The sequence below is a fragment of the Tachypleus tridentatus genome, chromosome 1, assembly GCF_004210375.1.
Source record: "Tachypleus tridentatus isolate NWPU-2018 chromosome 1, ASM421037v1, whole genome shotgun sequence".
Lineage (NCBI taxonomy): Eukaryota > Metazoa > Arthropoda > Merostomata > Xiphosura > Limulidae > Tachypleus > Tachypleus tridentatus.
The window spans coordinates 89,072,197-89,094,544 of record NC_134825.1 but is presented as its reverse complement, the minus strand read 5'-3'; the positions used below and the strand labels follow the sequence as shown (position 1 = coordinate 89,094,544).

General features: G+C 33.4%; 1 protein-coding gene across 1 annotated transcript in view; it reads right to left on the bottom strand.

Annotated features, from left to right (window-relative positions):
* Window positions 1-22,348, bottom strand: part of LOC143252221 (uncharacterized) — a 64,062-nt gene that overhangs the window by 5,572 nt on the left and 36,142 nt on the right. Inside the window, exons 3-5 of the mRNA XM_076504068.1 lie at window positions 12,217-12,490; window positions 1,237-1,264; window positions 860-920 (exon numbers count right to left, since the gene is read on the bottom strand). Of these exons, the coding sequence (XP_076360183.1) occupies window positions 860-920; window positions 1,237-1,264; window positions 12,217-12,490 (363 nt within the window). The remainder of the gene's footprint in view (window positions 1-859; window positions 921-1,236; window positions 1,265-12,216; window positions 12,491-22,348) is intronic.

Genomic DNA, 22,348 nt, shown 5'->3' with positions numbered 1-22,348 from the left:
CTTTATTTGTTTAAATCCCTTCAATATGCGCTATAAACTGCTAAAGGAATCTATAGGGCTGGCAACAAGTGGCTGAGGTACTAGTTTGTTGTAATCAGTAGACATGTGAAAATCTGAAGAAATCACCCGAATGAATTATGAATTATGGATGAATTATAGGAACACGTGTTTCAGAAAATCGCAGTGTATTAAAATATATTAGAAAGGACATAGCTTATTGAAACAAAATCATTTTAGAGCTTAAGACACTGAAGCAACTCTTGAAATTTGGTTCACTTCGGAAATTACTGGTTGAAATTTTCTATTTAAAACTTTATTAGAATAGTTTTTTAAAACCTGAAGTTTCTAAAATTTTGTAATGACAAATGTTGTTATGTTTAAGAATTGAAGTGTGCGAAATTTTGTAGTTATGTAAACAATATGCTCGCTAAATAATAACAGGTGTTATGTAAACAATATGCTCGCTAAATAATAACAGGTGTTATGTAAACGATAAAAAATTAGAATAACTTACATACTAGATTCATTTAAATAATTTAATTTAGAAAGTAAAATATTGAATGAGCTCATTAGTTTTAATTGCAAATCGATCACTATTACGAGGATAGGATTTTCTGTAAAGAAGTATTTATACGAATCTCTTTAACTGTGTCTGTTTTCTTCTAGTTATCTAGCTATCACAGTTTAGTCAAAGGAATAATTTTGTTATTAAAAGTAGCAATTAAAATATATCTGGGTTTATCTTTTATCCATTAGTAGGCATAAACTATTATTACACTTTGTTTGGTAAACAGTTGTCTGCTAACAAAGAATGCTTAGCACTAGGTTGTTGTAATCAAAAGCTGAAAGAGTAGCTCACCTTCGCAACCGTTGCTAGGTAACTGAGAAGATGGTCTTATCGGCGGTGGGGGTGGAGGCAACTGTATGTATAGAAGATACATTTACATGAAGACTTATGTTGTGGTACGATGTAAGTAACTTAAACTAGAATTAAATTATACCAAAACAAGATTTCTTATACTGTTTTATACACCATGCAAATATGTTAAACTGTATATTAGGTAGAGAGAATCAATGGTGAATTTATGTGATTGTGAAAAAACAAAATACACTTCTAAAGATAAAAAAAAAAAGTAAACATTTTTCAGTTAAATTATCATTCAATTTTCTCAATAAAGAACAATTAAAAATTCAACAATTAGTTTGAACTCCAAATTAAGAACCGAGCAAACTTACCACATTACTTATTATAGCCATCCAGGACCTGCAAAGTAAAACAAATGTATTGTGTAAAAATAGTTTTGATATTAAAACAGATTTTACAGGATGTCCGATAAGTCTGGAATCACAGGCAATTTGCAGATTTTCTTAATTTCATGTATATGACTGATTTTGACACTCTCAAAACATGAGAATGTAGAGTTAATCCTATTGTTAATCCAAACTCGTTTGAAATTCCAAAGACAGTATATAGAATATATTCTGTAAAATACGTTGACATTTGTATGGTTCCTGATTTGACGGACACTCTATTAAAAGTAGAAAACTGTTGGTGCTTTTGTACTACTTTTGAAAAAGTCAATTGTTTTTTTACTATTTCGTTCAACACGCATATTACTTTCTATTACAACTTTTATTGTATTTCAAAACCTGAAGAAATATATGCGTTGAACCTAATGCTTTATATATATCTTTATTTTCTACATACTCCGCGCCTGGTTTTGTGAGTTTTCCATAAACCAGTACCACATATTACAACTCAGTCCAAATGCTTTTTGATTTCTTCTACCAATAAAATTTGTTATAGTTGTTTAAATGCACACTATGAACAGAAAAAAAAAAACCCAACATAAACAAAGTCCTTCATGGAATTTTGATAAGCATGTCTAGGGATACCATACTGTTTGAAAAAATCAAAAACCCTAGAAGTGTAAAATAATATCAACAGAGTAACAGTTAAGTATACAAAGTAAATATAAATGCTGACTGTTCTAACTATGAGTTTCAACTCGATTCCAGTAAACGAGGTTACTAAATTTGAGGATAATACTTGTTCTTCAAGTCATTTACTCACTGACGTCAAAATAACGATTTTCTAGCTGAGAAGCAACAAACTTTTTTTTTAATTCTGTATCACTTTATCTGGTTACTATGGAAACAAAAAGATTTATACGTCTTCTAGGGTTTAACTTGCTGAGAGACTTATGTCAGTAATAATGTCATTTCAACCCGTTATTGAGACATTAAATTATTTTAAAGGAATAATAAAATACTTGGCTCTTATTCTAAATAACCTTAAGCATCTAAAAATAGCATTTATACTTCAAAATGTGCGTTATCCTCATGTTCGATTTGACGATCTGTTTCTAACAGTCTTCTTAATCACATAGAAGTAAGCGAAAGGTTTATAAATCGTACAGAATATTATGTTTTAATACTTTACGTATACCTGAAGTTATCCTACGTTGTCATGTAAGCGAAAGGTTTATAAATCGTACAGAATATTATGTTTTAATACTTTGCGTATTCCTGAAGTTATCCTACGTTGTCATGTAAGCGAAAGGCTTATAAATCGTACAGAACATTATGTTTTAATACTTTGCGTATATCTGAAGTTATCCTACGTTGTCATGTTGCGTTAAGCGGATGTACAGCTTTCTACGTTAGATATTATTCGGCGCGACATGGCCAGGTGGGTTGAGGCGTTCGACTCGTAATCTGAGGGGCGCGGGTTCTAATCCCTGTCACACCAAACATGCTCGCCTTTTCATCCGTGAGGGCGTTATAATGTTACAGTCAATCTCATTATTCGCTGGTGAAAGAGTAGCCCAAGAGCTGGCGGTGGGTGGCGATGACTGGCTGCCTTCCCTCTAGTCTTACACTGCTAAATTAGGAACGGCTAGCGCATATAGCTCTCGTGTAGCTTTGCGCGAAATTCCAAAACGAAGAAAGGTATTATTTGATGTACGACAATAAGTCTGTACAATTTTATATTCCTCATTGTAAGCTTCAACCACCCACGAAAACCCAAAAGCGAAAAGAAAGTAAATAATTTTGAGTTTTATTACAGAATTTGGAGTAATATTTTGTAGCACTGATTTAGCATCACTAAATCACTGTCCACAACTACTAATATTTGATCAATTATGTTCAGTACAACATATAAAGGCTTCGACGTAAGGCTGTCATGTCAAAAGCACGCTACACTTTTCTGTTTACTTTCTAATACTTTAGTGTGCAAGGACGACTGTTTCCCAACGCCTGTTTCAACAATACCAACGCAAACATATCTATAGCTTCTGCGTACGGCGACTTGATTGGTATGTTTTTTTTATGAAATAGCATAAATAACCATTGATTTAATCTCACCACGTAGTTATTTTTATTTAATAAACAAAAGTGGATGTTTAATTCGTACTTTTCTTTAAATGGCATTCTTGTTTATTAGCTGCATAAGGTATGCAACGACCGAATGGGAGGTCTAACTAGAAGACTTTTCACGGTGAACCCATATATTGTTGGTCTCGTTTCCACGTGTATCCTTCTTGCCTATGTTGCGTACTGTTACCTGAGCATATAGAATAATTTTGTCATTGAACTTTGTGTACGTGAATTCTCAACTGTTACAAGTCGCTGCACATTGCTCACCACGGCTGGGATATGACTTGTCGTAGGTTTCCTTCTTGGTGTTCAAGTGTCTCCAGTTCATCACTATTCATTTGTTTTCGAATGCCATTAAGAGCTAAGAATATCGCGGTCTCGGAAATTCTAAGTACCTGATATGAACACATCTTTATGATATAAGTTTATGGAATATCTTGCGTTGAAAAGAGCTGTTAGCCACTCTTCCTAAAAGCGATTTATTTTCAGTGGCATCACAGAACATACAAAACGCCAAACAAAATCAAAATGTAGTTCTAATATATTCCGTTCTACTACGACTTTATATCGTCTGTAATATATGTTACGTGATTTGCTGATTTGGATACTAAAAATCGTCTTAACAGAACGTACTCAACTTTCAGAAAAAAAAAAGACAAAAAACAGTAATGTTATTGAACCTTACAGATTTTCCAAAATTTACTGAATATAAATCGTTTCATGGCTGGTTAAAATTTAAATTTGTTAAAAATAATAGTTAAAATAAAAGGCAACACCTAACCATAAATATTGAGAATCGCAGTTATTAATTTCTATTATTCAAAACTGAGTTTAGAAGGTAAAGATAGAGTGTCTTAAATGTAAAGCTATTGCGGAACCAAGAACTATCGTAACTATATATTTTATTCGACTAAATATTTCACATTTATCACACTCACATGTTACATGGCAACAGGTCTTTCACTGTCGTACATATGCAACTCTATGCGTAGTTGGTTCGAGCCCATGTGGTATTATGACGTTATGATTGATGTAACAGCTATGCAGCAGTTGAAACCCTTAGCATTTAGTTGGCAATTATTTGAAACTGAAATCAAACTAGTAGATACAAGATTACATGTTATATAGATAACAAGATTTCTAAAACCCAGTTTACTGTTTCTCATTAAACAAACTATTAAGAAACACTATTTCTCTGATTGTTTGATTTTCTGGTAGTGTTTAATATTTTCTCATATTTTTAAAAGTACAGGAGTGATTTCATTTGTACCTATCAAGCTATATATATATGAATTCATTTTATTAGATAATTATTAGTTTATTTATGAAGAAATGTTTGAGTAGATTTATTTGAGCTGTTGAATATTATGGGAATGACAGTTTGAGATCCACATTAAGCCAAAAACAAGGAATCTCATTTAAATAATTCAATGCAGCTTCCAAGCCTCAATAATCCCACAGGGATCAGTAGTATGTTTCCTGACTTACAACGCTAAAAGCTGAGATTCTATTTTCCTCGTTGGACAGAGTATAGATAGTTTATTTTGTAGCTTTTTGCAACAATAAAACAAACACGAGCGAAAAGTTTAAATATTAACAACATATTACTCATTCATTTTATTGGATATAGCAGTGTTCACAAAGTGATAGTTTGTGATGATAGTTCAATCTCAAGAAATGAATATATAAACATACATTTTATGTAGTGTAATTATACTGTAAAATATTGCACAATGTTTAAAATGTTGTTATAACTTTATATTAGACACTAACTTAAAATGGTAATTCACTCTAAATAAATCTGTTATAGGCTGCATGATATAATGTTCTGTGGAATTTTTGCAGCGTGAATTTCAATGTCATCAGATTACATATGAGTGGCTGCTTGATGCTACCTGCTCTTCATGAGTAAGACCTTGATATTACAGGTAGTGAAATGATAGCTTGTGTTTACTTAATTCGAATATCTGCGCAAAGCTACGGTAAGCTACTTGAATTTTTAAGTTATAGATTAGAGGGAAGAAAGATAGTCAACGGCAATCAAGTAGTGAAATTTGACCATTACTCTTATAACACATTCATGATCTTAAAATGCGGAATGTGATTTTCCAAAAAACAAACATGAACCTTGAATCCCCAGATCCACAGTCCAAACTCCTTAACTTCCAATCCACGCTGAGTCCCCGAAAGTAGGCGTACCAACAAAGTTGTTAAATTTTTATCATATACACACATGATATGTATACAATAACCCATTTATTAGTTATTGAGGGATCCATTTTCTCTAAGGTTCACATGTTTTACATTTAAAATTAAAATAATATTCTTAATTATTTAATATTTTATTCGGCAATAGCGAGTTTTATCAGGTAACTACAGTAGCTATTTATTAAAAATAAAACTGTCTATTGTTCTGTTTTATATAAGTGGAAGAAAAGAATTAAGGGGCTATTTTAACTAAAATATTAATGATTTAACGAATAAAATAATACATCACACAAACTGTAATGGTTTTATATTCGTATTTTCTAATTGACCGAGGATAGGGTTGTGTCTCTGTGAAGACATCTTTACAATTTACGAGCAAATGGAGCAATTAACGTTAATGTTACATCCTGCTTCTCATGATAGAAAATTGAAACCGCTTAGAACCTGTTTCTTACAATTTAGATGACAAACGATCGATAATCCTCCTTAATTAATTTTGATAACGTTTGTCGGTGGCGAAAAAAAAATATTTTTTTTTAAATTAGAAGGGTAGAGCAATACACGCTTACGTTATCGTATGTTCTTAATTTTAAAACACATTATTTGGGAACAAACTCTTTAAGTGAATGTACAAATTAAACGAATGTAAACATACTAATTTTAACCAACTATTTATATATTATAATGTATCTTGTGAATTTATTGCTACGTGTTTTGCTCATTATCTTTAAGTCATGTGCATGAAACGATCAATATAGACATCGGAACTTGAGCATAGAGTGATTTTAAAATCAAACTTAGATATTGTTTTATTTGTTTTATATTTTCTGCGCTAATTTACATAAAGGGCTTTTTGCATATATTTTACACCAGTAGACAAGACGGAAGGTACTTAGCTAACAGCATCTGCAGCCGACTTTGGAGCTATTCTTGTCTGAACAAATGATGGGATTTGACCATCCTTTTGATGTAGCACGTCTACGGTTCCAAAATAAGAAACATGATTGAGCTTCAACAGTAAAACCCTAACGTTAACTACTTGGCTATACACGACCCATTTTCTTGTCGGCCGCTTATGTAATGCTTTATGTATTGGAAATTTCAATCATTAAAGACCTTTTTCAAAATAAAGTTACGATCCTTAGGAATTTCAAAATACTCAAGTTAGGTAAATATAAAGTTAACAGAAATGTGCATATATTTTTATTGCGGATGTTTCTTATGAATTTGATACTAAAAGCTGAGCTGAATGCTATTCAGTATAACTGTCCAGTAAGTTCGATACAGTACAGTTACTGCGTTGATTGCGAAATACTAATAAGTCATTGTATTTACGCAGTTTGTCCTTCTAGTGAGAACGTATCTTTAGCTGTGTTGTAACGGAAATTTACGGTTTTAATTTTCTGTATAAATTTGTTTTCAGATTAAAGTATATTTACAGGTCAAACCAACGACAGTTTTTTGTTGTCTTTCAAGATTTCTAGTGCATACACTTTGATAAAAAGGTTATTTAAAACACACCTTTATACTCCATATAATTATTAAAACAACTTTTTATTTTAACCAACATTTCACCTTTATGACTTCATTAGAGATAGTACATAAAACTGGAATGCAAAGATGAAACGTTGGTTAAAATAAAAAGTTATTTTGTAACGCCATGTAACACAAATGTTGTTCCTGGATAGTATGTGTTATTTCTTAATTGCTTATGTTGTAAAAGTACACAAAATGGAAATTATTCCCTTCAAACTTTGCTTTTGTGACCTGGATAATGAAATTTAGAAATTAACCTATCTTCAATGTAAAAACGGGCAAATTTGCACATTTTCATTTACATAAGGTCTGAATAAAACAACATATGGATAAAGATTTACATGTATCTACACTAAAATTATAGAAAAATGAACAAAAATGTTTAGAAGTGAGTAGTTTTTCGAGATTGCGACTGTAATGTAAATCACTTTCACGTATCAGCTCCCAGATATTGTCTCCCATGATGTTTTCGTTATACGCTCCTTCGTACTAGCGTTTATAGTCCAGTATATCTTGCTGAAAGCGCTAGACTTGATCCTATGAGTATGCTGTTATGTTCTCCTTGAATTTATCAAGATGTGACTCAAGAATATGAACTTTCAAGAACATCCTGCAGCCCTTTTACCATAGTTATCACCAGAGCCTCAACCAGTTCCACATAATTTTGGGCCTTGTGATTGCTCAAGAAACCCACAACCACTGTGACAAAGCTGCCTCAAGTTTTGTTTTTCTTTTTACTGAGCTTCTTGGCGAATTCTATGCACTCCAGAATCTTCTTTATTTGTGGTCCAATGAAGACACCAGCTGTGACCTCTGCATCAGACAGCTTAGGGAAGAAATCTCGAAGGTATTTGAAGGATGCAGACTCCTTATCATGAGCTGTGACAAATTGTTTCATAAGACCCAATTTTATGTGCAATTGTGGGAGCAACACCTCCTGGAGGTCCACTAGTGGCTCACACTTGACATTGTGCCTCGTCATAGAGAGCTCGGTCCGTTGTGGCCAGTGCTTCCTGTTGTAGTGCTCTGCGGTGTCCCTGCTGCCCCAAAGGCAAAGATAACAGGGAAACTTGGCAAAGCCTCCTTGGAGACCCATCAGGAATACCGCCATTTTGAAGTATCCGATAACCTCCCAGTCATACTCATCATACTTCAAGGCTTCTAGCAAGATCTTGACGCTGTTGTATTCTTCTTTGAGGTACACCGAATGAGCCAGACGGATACTTATTCCCGTTATGGAGCAGCACAGATTTGAAACTTCTGGATGAGCTATCAATGAAGAGGCGCCGCTCGTTCGGGTTACAGGGTTTCTCTCACAAGCTACACCTCTGAAATTGTAATCTGGATCTTCAACGTCTGCCTCCTCTTCTGATTTGCCGCTTTCTTCTGAGGATGGCTGCTTTCTCTCTGGCGGAGTGAGTACAGGCTCAAGGCAGTGTGACACTGAAGCGATAGATTATTGAAGGCCCCGATCATGATAGCAGATGCATTCTTGCCAGTCCGACGTTTGGAAGGGTCCACCATGCAGAAGTAGCAATTGTTTGACTGGTCAGTGGATTCACGCTAAATTCTTGGAACAGCAAACTTCATGGCTCTCTTTTCCCCTCTGTACTATCCTGCAAAAGAGCAAAATAAAATTGTTATTGTGAGGAATAAATTTATTTCATCCACAACTAAAGTGTAAGAGTTTCATGCAAAATTTTTTATGTGTGATATTTTCTCTATACTATTGGAAATAAAAAATATATTTAAATTTTAAAAGGTCTAAAATTTGTATAATATAAAATCTGACTATTCAAGCAAGCAAAAATAGTCCGTTTTACCTTCTAGAGTTTTTTACAGTGTTCTCAGGTAAAATTAGGTGCCCAGAGTTTGTCTTGATCCTCAAAAGGCATGTCGAAATATGTTTTGTAGACTTCACACACTTTAGCAGATGCTGTCACCGAATAATTTTTCGCTCTTGTCTTGATAAATTGGCCACATACATAGCAGAATATATCTGGGGAACAGGTACAGCTTCTTGATGGCATCTTTGATAAAATCAGATATGTTTTTGTGTTCACGTAAGCAGCTAGAACTAAACTGAAGTGGTGAGCCCCTGTATACATATTACTATAGAAAGTTCCAGAAAATTCTAAAAGGTTTTTGAAAATTCTCGTAGGTTCTACAACATTCTAGAATGTTCTTGAAATTTTTTTAAGTTCGAGAAAATTCTCTATTCTCAGCACTGAATGTATCTGAAATGTTCTGGATAAACTTTAAAATTTCATTACCCAGGTCACAAAAGCAAAGTTTGAGGAGAAAATAGGTATTTTACATTTACTTTAGGCATAAGAAATTGGGAAATAACACTTTCTGCCCAGGAACAAGAAAAAGTAAAAAATTTGTTACATATTGTAATTAACTGGAATATAAAGGTTGTTTTTTTTCTGAACTTTTTTTCATAAATGCAAGACATTCGTAATTGTCTATCACCTAAACATTATTTCCTTCGTTATAGAGTTTTAAAGGAAGGTAAAACAAAACAAAATGCGCTGCAACTCTTTACACAGCCATGTACTATCCTATATGTGTATGTCAAGAACTAAACATTTATCATATTTTAATTACACATAATACACGTTAACTATATGAATTGTCAAATATTCGAAATGATTCTTGATTTTGCAGTGGCTGTTCAATAAACGTTCCGCTATCCTCTGCCCTATGACACACGTGTTAATACTTTTATATGTAATCGAGATATCTTAAAAGGCCTAGTCCTTAACGCGTACCATTGTACATAGTTGTGTAAAGCGTTGGAGCGTATTTTGTGTAGTTTTTCACCGATATTTGTCTAGAAGCGCTAAATATTACCAGTGACTTCTACCAGATTGTGCATGTGTATTTTTGAAAATAATGTGTAGTAATAGTTTTTTATTCTTAATCATTTAAAAATACCATGTTTGTTTGTTTATTTTAGCGTAAGTTAGTTACCTGAGATTTGTTTACCGCGGGCAATTGAACCACGTTTCTGGCATTGTAACTGTGTACTTATCGCCGACCCACCGGATGACGTGTGTTGATAAACCAAAATACATAAATGTTTAAAGAAAAGCATTTTTGTGTGATAGTATTAGGCTTAATTCATTTTTAAGCCTACATTCTTAATATAATCTTACAGATTTTCATGAATTAGAAGAGTGTATAATAATAGTATTTCAACCACATATTTATCATATCCTCACATTTCGCTCACTCCAGAGCCCTTCAGGCTAGCTGGAATACAAATACAGCAGTGATCGCAACACTATTTATATAAGTTATTCGATACAACCACAGTTGTTATGGTGCGTATGCTTTTTGAAAACTGGAGAACAATAATTACTATTATACTAGTTATAAATTTTTGTGTCAGGAGAGTCAACCCGCACATCTATAACGGCATTCCTATCAACTCACACATCTGTACCAACATGCCTATCATGAAGGTAAAAATGTGAGATTCAATTAAGTTTAGTAACTCGTGTGTCTCTTCCTCCCCCTTCCCACAACACGTTTGGTCCTTGATGGACTTGGGACGTTAATTAAATGTTCACTTCGCGCTCTGATAGAGGGAGAACTAAAGTAAACAGACGTTCAACTTTATCTTTAGTTTCCTTTATATTCACAATGAGTAACTTTATGATAAACAATTTATTCCAGTAAAAATGTAATGTTAGCCACTGGGTTTTAACAGGTAACAACACCAACAAAAATGGAATGTTAGTCACTGGTTTTTAACAGATTAACAACATTAACGAACATAATATTAGTCACTAGTTTGTTTGCTTTTTTAATTTCGCGCAAAGCTACTCGAGGGCTATCTGCGCTAGCCGTCCCTAATTTAGCAGTATAAGACTAGAAGGAAGGCAGCTAGTCATCACCACCCACCGCCAACTCTTGGGCTACTCTTTTACCAACGAATAGTGGAATTGACTGTCACATTATAACGCTCCCACGGCCGAAAAGGCGAGCATGTTTGGCGCGACGGGGATGCGAACCCGCGACCCTCAGATGATGAGTCGCACGCACGCCTTAACCCACCTGGCCATGCATGGCCTAGTCACTAGTTTTCAACAGGTGACAACGTTATGAAATCTAAGGTTAGTCATCGGTTTTCAACAAGGGACAATATTATCAAATGTAATGTTGGTTACCAATTTCCAACAGATAACAATATTAACAAACGTAGTGTTAGTCACAGAATTTCCTTTGAAAGGTAAAATTAATGGTCACATATCTATATGTGTAATATGTTGAAAATCGTATTTTTAAGAGTTTTTATTTCTTTGTCTAATAAAGTCACAATAGAAATTAAGTCAGTTGTTTTATCAAAGCAATGAAGAGGTTAAAACTGCAAAGCACAAGGTAAAATAAAAAGGAAAAATTGTTATTTTACGTATATAAATCGTTTAAATTCATTTTAGATATGAGTAACTTCAGTTCATGTTATAAACATTATAATCTACAGTTTCAAATGTTCGAATTTTCTAGCTTTTGGAAGAAATAATCTTGTTATAGAAATCTTATAATATGGAAGGTGACAGTGATGAAAGCTCAACAAATACTGATTTAAAAGATTTTTAGTCCTTTTCTAATAGCGAGATAGACAGTGGAGAATACCTTTCCTGTGTTTTAAATAACGAACTAAATCTAGAAGTAATTTGTCTAAATAACAAACCAAATCTAAAAGTAATTCGTCTAAATAACAAACCAAATCTTCAAGTAATTCATCTAAATAACAAACCAAATATACAAGTAATTCGTCCAATAATGGATAATAAGATGTGTTAATAGTCACGTGTGGCAGACAATTTCCAACGTTCAGGTGAGAAACTACTGACTTGGTAGAAAACGTGTGCTTTCATGTGTGGGAAATATGAAATTTCAATATTTAAAAGGCGCTTTAAGGTAATTCATTTTGATTAAATTTAGTTGAACAGTAAAATCATTTTAAATACATAATTTTGGTGTTTTAGCTCCAAGTCCTGAATCAATCATATGATTATGGACGACTAGTGGTACGAACATAGTGAATAATTGCAATGAACTCAACTTCCAGGTACTCACATTACATTTTCTTCGCTTTCACAGAGAAACCAATAGACCGTATCTTTTTCTCTGGTTCCAAACGCTATCAGCTGAGAAGTTTTGAATCCATTTGGGAGGATAGGTTTTTTGGGGACTCGAGCCGTGAAATGACCATAGGCCATTAGGTCAGGTGCGTTTTTAATGATGACACTTCCTTCTGGTTCCATTTTTCCCTTGTCTTTGAACCACATGAGAGTGCTGTCACTGAAGAGTACAACGTATTCTTCCCTCCAGTCTTTGCCAAAGATACGTTCTAAAATAACAAAAAGTACAACCAAGTCACAACCTACATAGTTCTATAAATTTTCCCTAGAGAGCCTAAAGTATTCTTCCCTTAAGTCTTAAAACAAGGAAAGAAAAGAAAAACGTTTTGCTCTAAAGTAACAAAAATCATGAACAGGTCAATTATACAGTACTATAAGTTCTGTTGGAGATAAAACATTTCTTCTCTCTTTCAGTCTTATAAAAGATATGTTCAAAGATAAGGAAATCACGAGAAGGTTGGCCCGGCATGGCCAGGTGGTTAAGACTCTCATAATCTGAGAGTCGAAGGTTCGAATCTTCATAACTCTAAACATGCTCGCCCTTTCAGCGGTGGGTACTAAATAATGTGACGGTCAATCACCGAGTGGTTTATTGCTTATAACTTCAAAAGTATCACGAGTAGGCTAATAGACGTATGAAATATTATAAATATTATACTAACACACGTCTACATAAATTTTTATGTAAATTAAACGACAAATAAACTGTTTATAAACAAATAACCAAAAATAGGAGGAGCAGAAAGTGTTCGTACATTTCAGAACGTGTGAAAAAACTGATATTTCCGTAAACATTTTGTTTAATTTGGTGAATAAACTACATGATACCATTCCAGAACTAGACACTTGGTTCATAATTATTGGAATTCAGCCAGCAAAAAATTTAGTTCCGGCAATTTAGCGCCGTCTCCGTCATTATCTGCTTGGTCATCATTGTGAACAGGAAACAACTGTCCAGTGATTTAAAAAAACGAATTATTGTAAAATACAAGTCTTGTGTGTCTCTTTCCGGTATTTTTACACAACTTAATGTGCCGAAATCTGCTGTTCAAACCATAATTGCTAAGTTTAAGCTTACAGGATCAACTGCTATCCTCCCTCGTTCCGGACGCCCCACCAAAATTCCAGAGAGTACCAAGAGGAAGGTTCTCAGAGAAGTTAGTAGGAACCCTCGTTTAACACGTAGTGACATACAGAAACTGGTAGGGGAAACTGGGGTTGAAGTAAGCACCTCTACAGTTACGAACATGTTATGCTCTTTTGGGTTCAAAACATGCCGTCCTCGTAGAAATCCATATTTAAAGCCTGTTCATTTAGAAGCACGATTGAGGTATGCAAGAAAACATGTAGATAAATCCTTTACCTATTGAAAAAGTACTCTTCGGTCAGACGAGACTAAAATCGAGCTTTTCGGCCACAATGATGTTCGCAATATTTTCCGTAAGAAGGGGAAACGAAATCTTCCAAAGAACATCGTCCCTACAGTTAAACACGAAGGTGGCTCGATCATGCTATGGGATTTCTTTAGCTCTTCTGGTGTAGGGAGCCTTCACCGCGTCAACGGAATCGTGAAAAACTTGCGGCTTGGACGTCGTTGGATCTTCCAGCACAACTATGATCATAAGCACACATCGAAATATGTACAATCCTGGTTGCAGAAAAACCATATAAGCGTTCTGAAGTGACCATCGCAGTCACCTGATCTCAACCCAGTTGAAAAAAGACCAGGGTTCATCAGCGTCATCCGAAAAACTTGTAAGAATTGAAGGACTTCTGTAAAGAAGAATGGAAAAAATACCAGTCGAGTACTGTCAAACGATCATGGAGAGCTATGAGGAGAGATTGTGTCAAGAAATTCACTTGAAAGGCTACACAACTGACCATTAAATTAGACGCACGAACACTTTCTGCCCCTCTTATGTTTGGTTATTTGTTTATAAACAGTTTATTTATCGTTTAATTTGCATAAAAATTTATGTAGATGTGTGTTGTATAGTATTTATAAAATACTATACTTTCATTATCATAATCGTGATACTTTTTAAATTATGAGGAAAAAGTACTCACGACACAGGGGTACGAATACTTTTTGTCGTAACTGTATATACAATGGAAATTTTTTGTTATCAAGAAAGTTTGAATTAGGGAATGTCGTTATTTTCTCGAGAGAAAATAAAGACAATCATCTGAAACTCAGAAGAGATTTTCGTTTGGTATGCATAGATTACAAGGAGTGGATAACTAATTTAAATATTATGTTTCCTAGAGATAAAATCAAATATAATACGTTGTGTTTCATTGGGATTGGTTTGGTTTGTTTTGATTCGCGCGAAGATACATGAGGGTTATCTGCGATAGCTTCCCTGATTTAGCAGTGTAAGACTAGAGGGAAGGCATCTAGTCATCACCAGACACCGCCAACTCTTGAGCTACTCTTTTACCAACTAATAGTACGATTGATCGTAACTTTATAAAGCTCCCACGGTTGAAAGGACGAGCATATTTGGTGTGACGGGGATTCGAACTTGCGACTCTCAATGGGATCACATTTGTCGAGTACCTTAACCACTTGACCATGCTGGGAACTGTTCTCTATTTTTTACTCAACACATGATAAAGAGTTTTCAACAGTGACATCTTTTAACATATTCCAGTACTTCGAAATAGAATTTATTAAAAATCAGTGTAGTGCCGTCTTTCAAATAACTAAAGCAGCTAAAGTTAATATTTGTTCGCATCGATTTATTTTCCTGCGTCATGATAATTAAAACATTGCTTGTTTGTTATTTCAGTAAAAGTAGTCATTTTTACAATAATTTTAAACTTTTTTCGGGTTTAGTAACGCTACGTAAGATGGCATGTTTTCCCAGTTGATAGTTATTTTTAGAATAACCGACATTTTATTTTTTGCCAGGCGAACAGTCTTACATAGTTCTGTTGAGGGCTTTCACGTTTTTAAAATATAATTGATAAATATAGCATATTTATTTAGCGCCCGCGTCTCGCTAAACATGCTCGTCCTCCCAACCGTGGGGGTGTATAATGTGACGGTCAATCCCCCTATTCGTTGGTAAAAAAGTAGCCCAAGAGTTGGCGGTGGGTGGTGATGACTAGCTGCCTTCCCTCTAGTCTTACACTGCTAAATTAGGGACGGCTAGCACAGATAGCCCTCGAGTAGCTTTGTGCGTAATTCCAAAACAAACAATAGCTAAAAAATAATGGTTTATGACCAATTTTTGTTTTAACTAGAAATGACATTTACAATAAAAAGGGCATCTTAAAACTTTTTTCAAGTCATTCACTTTAACTGATGAGAACTACACTAAAAATAAAGGTTCCACCTTTTTACAAACTGAACCAGTAACACTTTCCAGAATTATCGTTAGATTAGCAACTGTTAATTTCAAACCTCGAAAATTCGATACCTGGAACTTATGGTTACAAATAATATCTAATCCGTTAAGGACCGTTCACAACTCGAAAGCGCTCAGTTTATATGGTTTGTATATTCGTCTTTAATTAATTTTTTTAAGCTACATGTTTTTGTAATACATAATTTTGTCCTATAGGAGTTGACCAATGGATAAAATCACCAAACTAAAATATTATTTATTTAACCTTCGGTCTCTGTATATATATTACAAATATACAGTGTATGTGTTTTCTTATAGAAAAGCCACATCCGGCTATCTGGCGAGGCCACTAAGGGGAATCGAACCCCTGATCTTAGCGTTATAAATACGCAGACTTACAGCTGTATTAGTGAGGGAGTGCAGAGTAGACACAAATTCTTAATTATCTAACATTTTATGGAATTTTCATAATAAGCATTTCAATATTGGAACAATCATATTGTTTTATAAAGGTACATTGTACTTATTTTTCAACATCACTGATCATTTGTTTCAAGTTTTAACCGTTAGATGATTTAAATTAACATTAATTTTTACTGGACTAAATACTATACAGTGGAAATAGAAAAAAGTCCTTCTCATTATTCTTCATCAGGTATAGGTTATTTAAGGTTAATGAGTATAATTTCTTTTTACTGTTCAGAGACTGGAAAATATTTTGGTATTAGGTATCAATTTCTAATTCCACAAAACTTTTGGGTCACAAGAACACTGCTCAATATTAATATTAGATAACTCTTCAGTCCAGTATATGTTTCAATTCCATCTAATATTCTCTCCTCATCTTTCTGCTTTTCCTTGTAAAACAACAACAAACGTTAACAAGGCCAGTATTATATATTATTAGTTAATTACTAATAAAGCTGGAATTAGAAACCATGTTTTAATCTTGTTCTTTTATTTCAATAAGATGAACATCTTTGTTTTGATGAACCTTACTTTACATGTATATTATTAATGTTTATCTTGAAAGACACGGTAATCATCCCAATATCAATATATTTTATGCCAATTAACGTTTAATATTACTACTGTTAAGAAAATGTTTGAAATTCCTTTAATGCCTGGTGTTTCCTATAGTTTCAATAAACTCAATTCACCCACAAGTATTTTAAGACTATTGTAACTACCTTTTATTAACCTTCTTCTTAAGATTTAAAACTACTTCTAGATTTTCACTTTAGATGTTGACCGTCTGCCTTTTTATCTCATTAAACCGTGTCTTATCAAACATATAAAATTACGATTACCGCATTTTATCAATTTATTTAAAAAGCTATAACTTGAACTCAAAAAATATTTTTGGGAAAAGAACTACAGTTTCTGCCGAGAAGAAGCTCACTATAATTCGGAATATTAAACCATACTTTTTATCAAAATATTTGTTTTGAGAGTTTATAGTTTCTGTACAGGCGTATTAAGAACGACATCCTTTGTTCACTATGACAACTATACAGGACAAACAGTCACATATCAAGCTGTAATAGAAATAATAACATCAACACAGAAGTTTTTTAAAATAAAAGTTGATTTATTTGATATTTTCTTTCCAAGCATAGAAATATTTAAGACTTATGTATCTCAGTTTGGTTGGTATGGGTATCTTATTGGTAAGATGACTTAGGAAGGTCTAAACGTTGTTCTCTTCGTATCAGTAAAAGTGTTAATACCCATACCAGCAGTTCTGAGATACATTTTTATTTCAAGTGGGTTTCTCGTCATCAAGAATTCAAGAAAGATGTTATTCCTATCTCAATCAATGAAGTTGTATTTTTCATTGTAAAATATTCTTTAGTATTTATGTTTTTAATGGAAATTTACTTACCAAATTATCAGCAGAATATATTATTATAAGTATTTCGTAAAAGTTTTGCTCATCGTAATTTGGTTAACTTGAACAAAACTTAATCTAATACTTTTATAAATGCGTTCAAAACAATGCTAATATAACAAAATTTAAACTACAAACTTTCCCAAAACGCAACAAATGTGTTCATTTATCAGATATTCGATTATATATTCAAATAGCTACATCAAGTTTCTATGGTTACAGATAATAAGACTAATAACAATGAAAAGCTTATACCACAAAGTAGACGACGAGAAAAAACCAAAAACAAACTATAATACAATACTTAGGATTGTTTGGTTTGTACATTATGAAATGCTACCTATTTTACTGTTTCACTAAACTATTTTAAGAACTCTTTTCAAGCTAAATCAAAGACACATGAGGTGAGACAAAACGTGAGACAAAATGAAGCTTTATCGCCACAACTTCATTCCAGGAAGATATACTGAGATATGTCACTTGAAACTGATATGATCTTGACAGTCGTAAAGAACAGCTGAAAAACAAACAAACGCATACATCGTAGAGTATTTGAAGATGGCCAGAAGCTTACGACTGCGTGAAAGCCTGGCCTAAAGTCAAGAAGGTTTACTGCAAAATCCATGTAAGGCGCGTAATGCAAAGATTCGCTAAAAAGAAATAAGTTTTTAAAAATATTATTTACGAGCGTAAAAGTACAGAAGTACTTAAAGTACATAGAGAAAACAAATATTAGAAAGTGTAGTCCTCCCATGAATTGTTCCAATCGATCTGCTCAACCATCATTTGCGTGAAGATTTATTGACCCTCTGCTGTAATTACTGCTCCGTTATTCTGTTTCTATATTTCCATTTACACTGTGGAATAAACAAGTGAGCATTTCCTGATGAAAACTTTGAAGGGTCGGGTATGTTGTATTAAACTGATTTTGAATATGCAAATCAGTAAATCACGTGACAATCACGGCAGATATTAAGTCGCGGTGGAATAAAATATACTATAACAACACTGTGACATTGTTTAGTGTTTCATTTGTAGCGCGATGCCAAAGAAAATTAATCGATTGCACTGGCCTACGATGGTTTTATTGCCTTCAAGTATTTTGCATGTTGTACAGTAATTTCTGTACGCTGACACTTAAAATGATGTCTATTTTTCTCCATCAGGTGCCGATTTTTAACAAAGCATCATAAGTTAATCACTTTCATTGAAATTGGGTCACATTTTGTTAGGCTCAAAATGTTGACAACCAATATATTTGGTTTCTTTAGACCAATCGAGACGTGAAAGTCTTATCGATCGTTCTAGAACGCATGAAAAACACATCGCTAGTATATTAGATGATTGACAGACCGCATGACCTATCATTTCTGGATGGTATTTGTTTGTGAGTGCACTTTAACGTTATTTTTTGTTTTCAATATTATTTGTTCGTCGCTATGGCAACAAGAGGTTTTGTAAATGACCAAAACATATTCTGTTAAATTTGTGCTAAATTTGATCTAAGTAAGAGTTTTTTTCTTCCCGATTTGAAGAAGAACCTTACATGATAGAAAAAAAAATGAACACTTTTTCGAAATCTACGTAGCTGAATTTACACGCTGTTACATACCCCTTTCAATGAAATATATTTATGCAATCAAATCGTATACATATGTTCATATTTGAAATTTAGAGGTTCCAAGATGGAGATATCACTTGTAGTTAAAAATACTCTAAGAAATGTGGATCAGCTTGTGAATCCAGGACCATCCAGAAAGCCGTACCTTATCCGTGTGATGTCTTGTAACAGGTGAGAATCCACAAACATATAGCTCAGTGGTCCAAGCTGTTCCCTTCCCCAGGCAACAATATGCAACGTAATAGAAAAAGATCTCAGTACGGAAGACAACACATTTCACATGTAAATAAGTTACTTCCACAATATATCGCATATCTCAAGCAACAGGAGAATAAATGGGTAATTATGCTACTCCATACGACGATGGCAAAGCTGCTGCACGTAGCATCTGTGAATTTCTGTGCAATCGAACTGTTCCAACGGACGCTATAAAACCGTCGTTCTTGTAGGGTAGGAAACAACAGAGACGAGTTGTTTGCTTTTGAAATGACAGCATTACGACTGAGCCTTTAGTAATGTAAAACATTATGTTGTAAATCTATTATCAAGATTCTCAGTCGTCTGAGAGGTGATTATTGAACTTAATTACATGGACTGTAACGCGTGTTGAGACTCTAAAATCATTTTATCATAACGTATTCAGTTTCTGTACCGCTATAATTTTTGACGTTTTTATTTTTAATTAAATATTATAACATCAGTTCAACATTTTCAACTATAACGCTCAAATAATTTAGTTTTTAATGCCAGCGTTTTGCATTGTAAAACCATACGATTGTCAAAACATGAAAACTACTGGAATTTAAAACTTCTTTCTATTTGTTCACAAACATGTAATATATTGATTACGAAACTGTTTCGGTTTATTTGTGCTTAGTCACGAAAGTAAGTTTGTAAGTAAAAGCATACATGATAAAGAAAAACTCTTTTATAAAAGAGTCTAATCAAAATAGAGAAAATAGTGCTTAAAATAACTGTCACATTAAGAACCATGGTTAATAACTGTCACATTAAGAACCATGGTAAATAACCGTCACATTAAGAACCATGGTTAATAACTGTCACATTAAGAACAATGGTAAATAACCGTCACATTAAGAACCATGGTTAATAACTGTCACATTAAGAACCATGGTTAATAACTGTCACATTAAGAACCATGGTTAATAACTGTCACATTAAGAACAATGGTAAATAACCGTCACATTAAGAACCATGGTTAATAACTGTCACATTAAGAACCATGGTAAATAACCGTCACATTAAGAACCATGGTTAATAACTGTCACATTAAGAAACATGGTTAATAACTGTCACATTAAGAACCATAGTTGAAACATTTTTCATATTTCTTGGTTCTTGCTATTTTGCAGCAACAACACAATTTTTTAGTCCTCTTATTACATTATTTCTATTTATATATTAATGTGATTTTATAAGGCAACAGAATAGACTAACCGCTTGGTTAAGGCTTTTGCGTCGTAATATGAGGGTCGCGCATTCGAATCACTGTAGCACTAAACACGCTCACCTTTTCAGCCGTGAGGGCGTTAAATTGGTAAAAGAGTAGCCCAAGAGTTGGCGGTGGTTGGTGATGGCTAGCTCCCTTTCCTATAAACTTACATTGCTAAATTAGGGACGGATAGCGCACGTAGTTCTCGTAGTTTTGACGAAATTAAAAAACAAACTAACTAACCACTTATCTGCGAGTGTTGGTTTCCCTGAAACAATGACCATACTAAGTTTTTATCATCACGTGTTATAGTTTAATACAACTTCAAATAAACACTTCAATTATGGGTTGTTGTTTTTTATTTTGATTATAATACTTTTCACATATCATTCAATGAATAAATATTTATAAATATATTATTTTGAGCTTCATATTTGTGATCGTCTTTTAGATGTGCCAGTATAGAAAAACTTAAAACATTGCTTAATGAGATGATTTGGCCATTGTTATCAATTTTCTCAATTTATACATGTTCTATTTACCGTGTTTATTGGGTAATCATACAAAGTATATCTCAATTAATTTCATCAAGACGAGTCTAATAACACAAAAATGTACCAGTGTTATAAGAGCAGTCCTTTTTTTGTTGTTGTTGCATTTGTCTGTTTGATTTCGCGTAAAGTTCCACAAGGGTGACTGTCCACAATTTTGAAAACACAAACTAGAGTAAAAACAGTTGATCAACAGTATTCGCCAATGAAAGAGAGGATAGCGTTCAGTGACATATCGCGGCTTGAATCTTGGCCCTTTTGATTCACTGCAAGTTACCTACTTATCAATACCCAGCTTCTTGGTCATTTGCAATTATGTGAACATATCTTGTTTTATAATATGTTTCATAAACCTACAAATTAGTTTCTTTTTCATACTGGTTGAAACTAATTGATTTTTGGCATATGATAAACTGTTTGTTATAAGTTATATTAATCTATACAGAAAGTAACAGAATGTTAAAATGTGAACAAAAATCGTCGGTTGTATATAAATTGAAAAGTTTATGACAGATTTTGCAGCAATCACAGGTTAATTTTCTATTATTAGTTACAACATTATCATGTATTTGAAAAAAGGTCATCTGTCGTGTATTTAGTGTTGATATTTAACTACAATTAAAACGGCAGTAACATAGAAGTTAGTGTCATATGTCAAAAATATTTAACACACACACTTACAGAGCAAATTTTAGGTTATGTTACACAAATGCAGACTACACAAACTATAAACGGTTACACACACGTGATATAACGTGTAGACTATTAAATACACTACACAATTTATATACTGTTATAAACCCTACACAAACTATAGACTGTTACATATTACATAAGCTATAAACCTTTAAGCACTACAAAACCTACAGACTCTTAAGCACACACGCTCGATACAAATGCCATAGAACACACATTTCATACACAAGTTACAGAATATTATGAATACACACTTGATATATAGATCAAGTGTGTATTATAGACTGTTACTCTTCCTTCACAGCTACAGACTGTTAAACATAACTTACTGCACAAAGTTTAAATTTTATCACTCAAATATTTGTTACACAAAATACGCTCTCTTTAAGAAATCTATCTGAACTAAACATTGGGTCAGCCCTTAATTAAAGGACTGTTATTTCAATCGCGTTAGAGAAATTACAAAAGAAGCCATTTTTAGATTACAATAAAAGTGCCAACA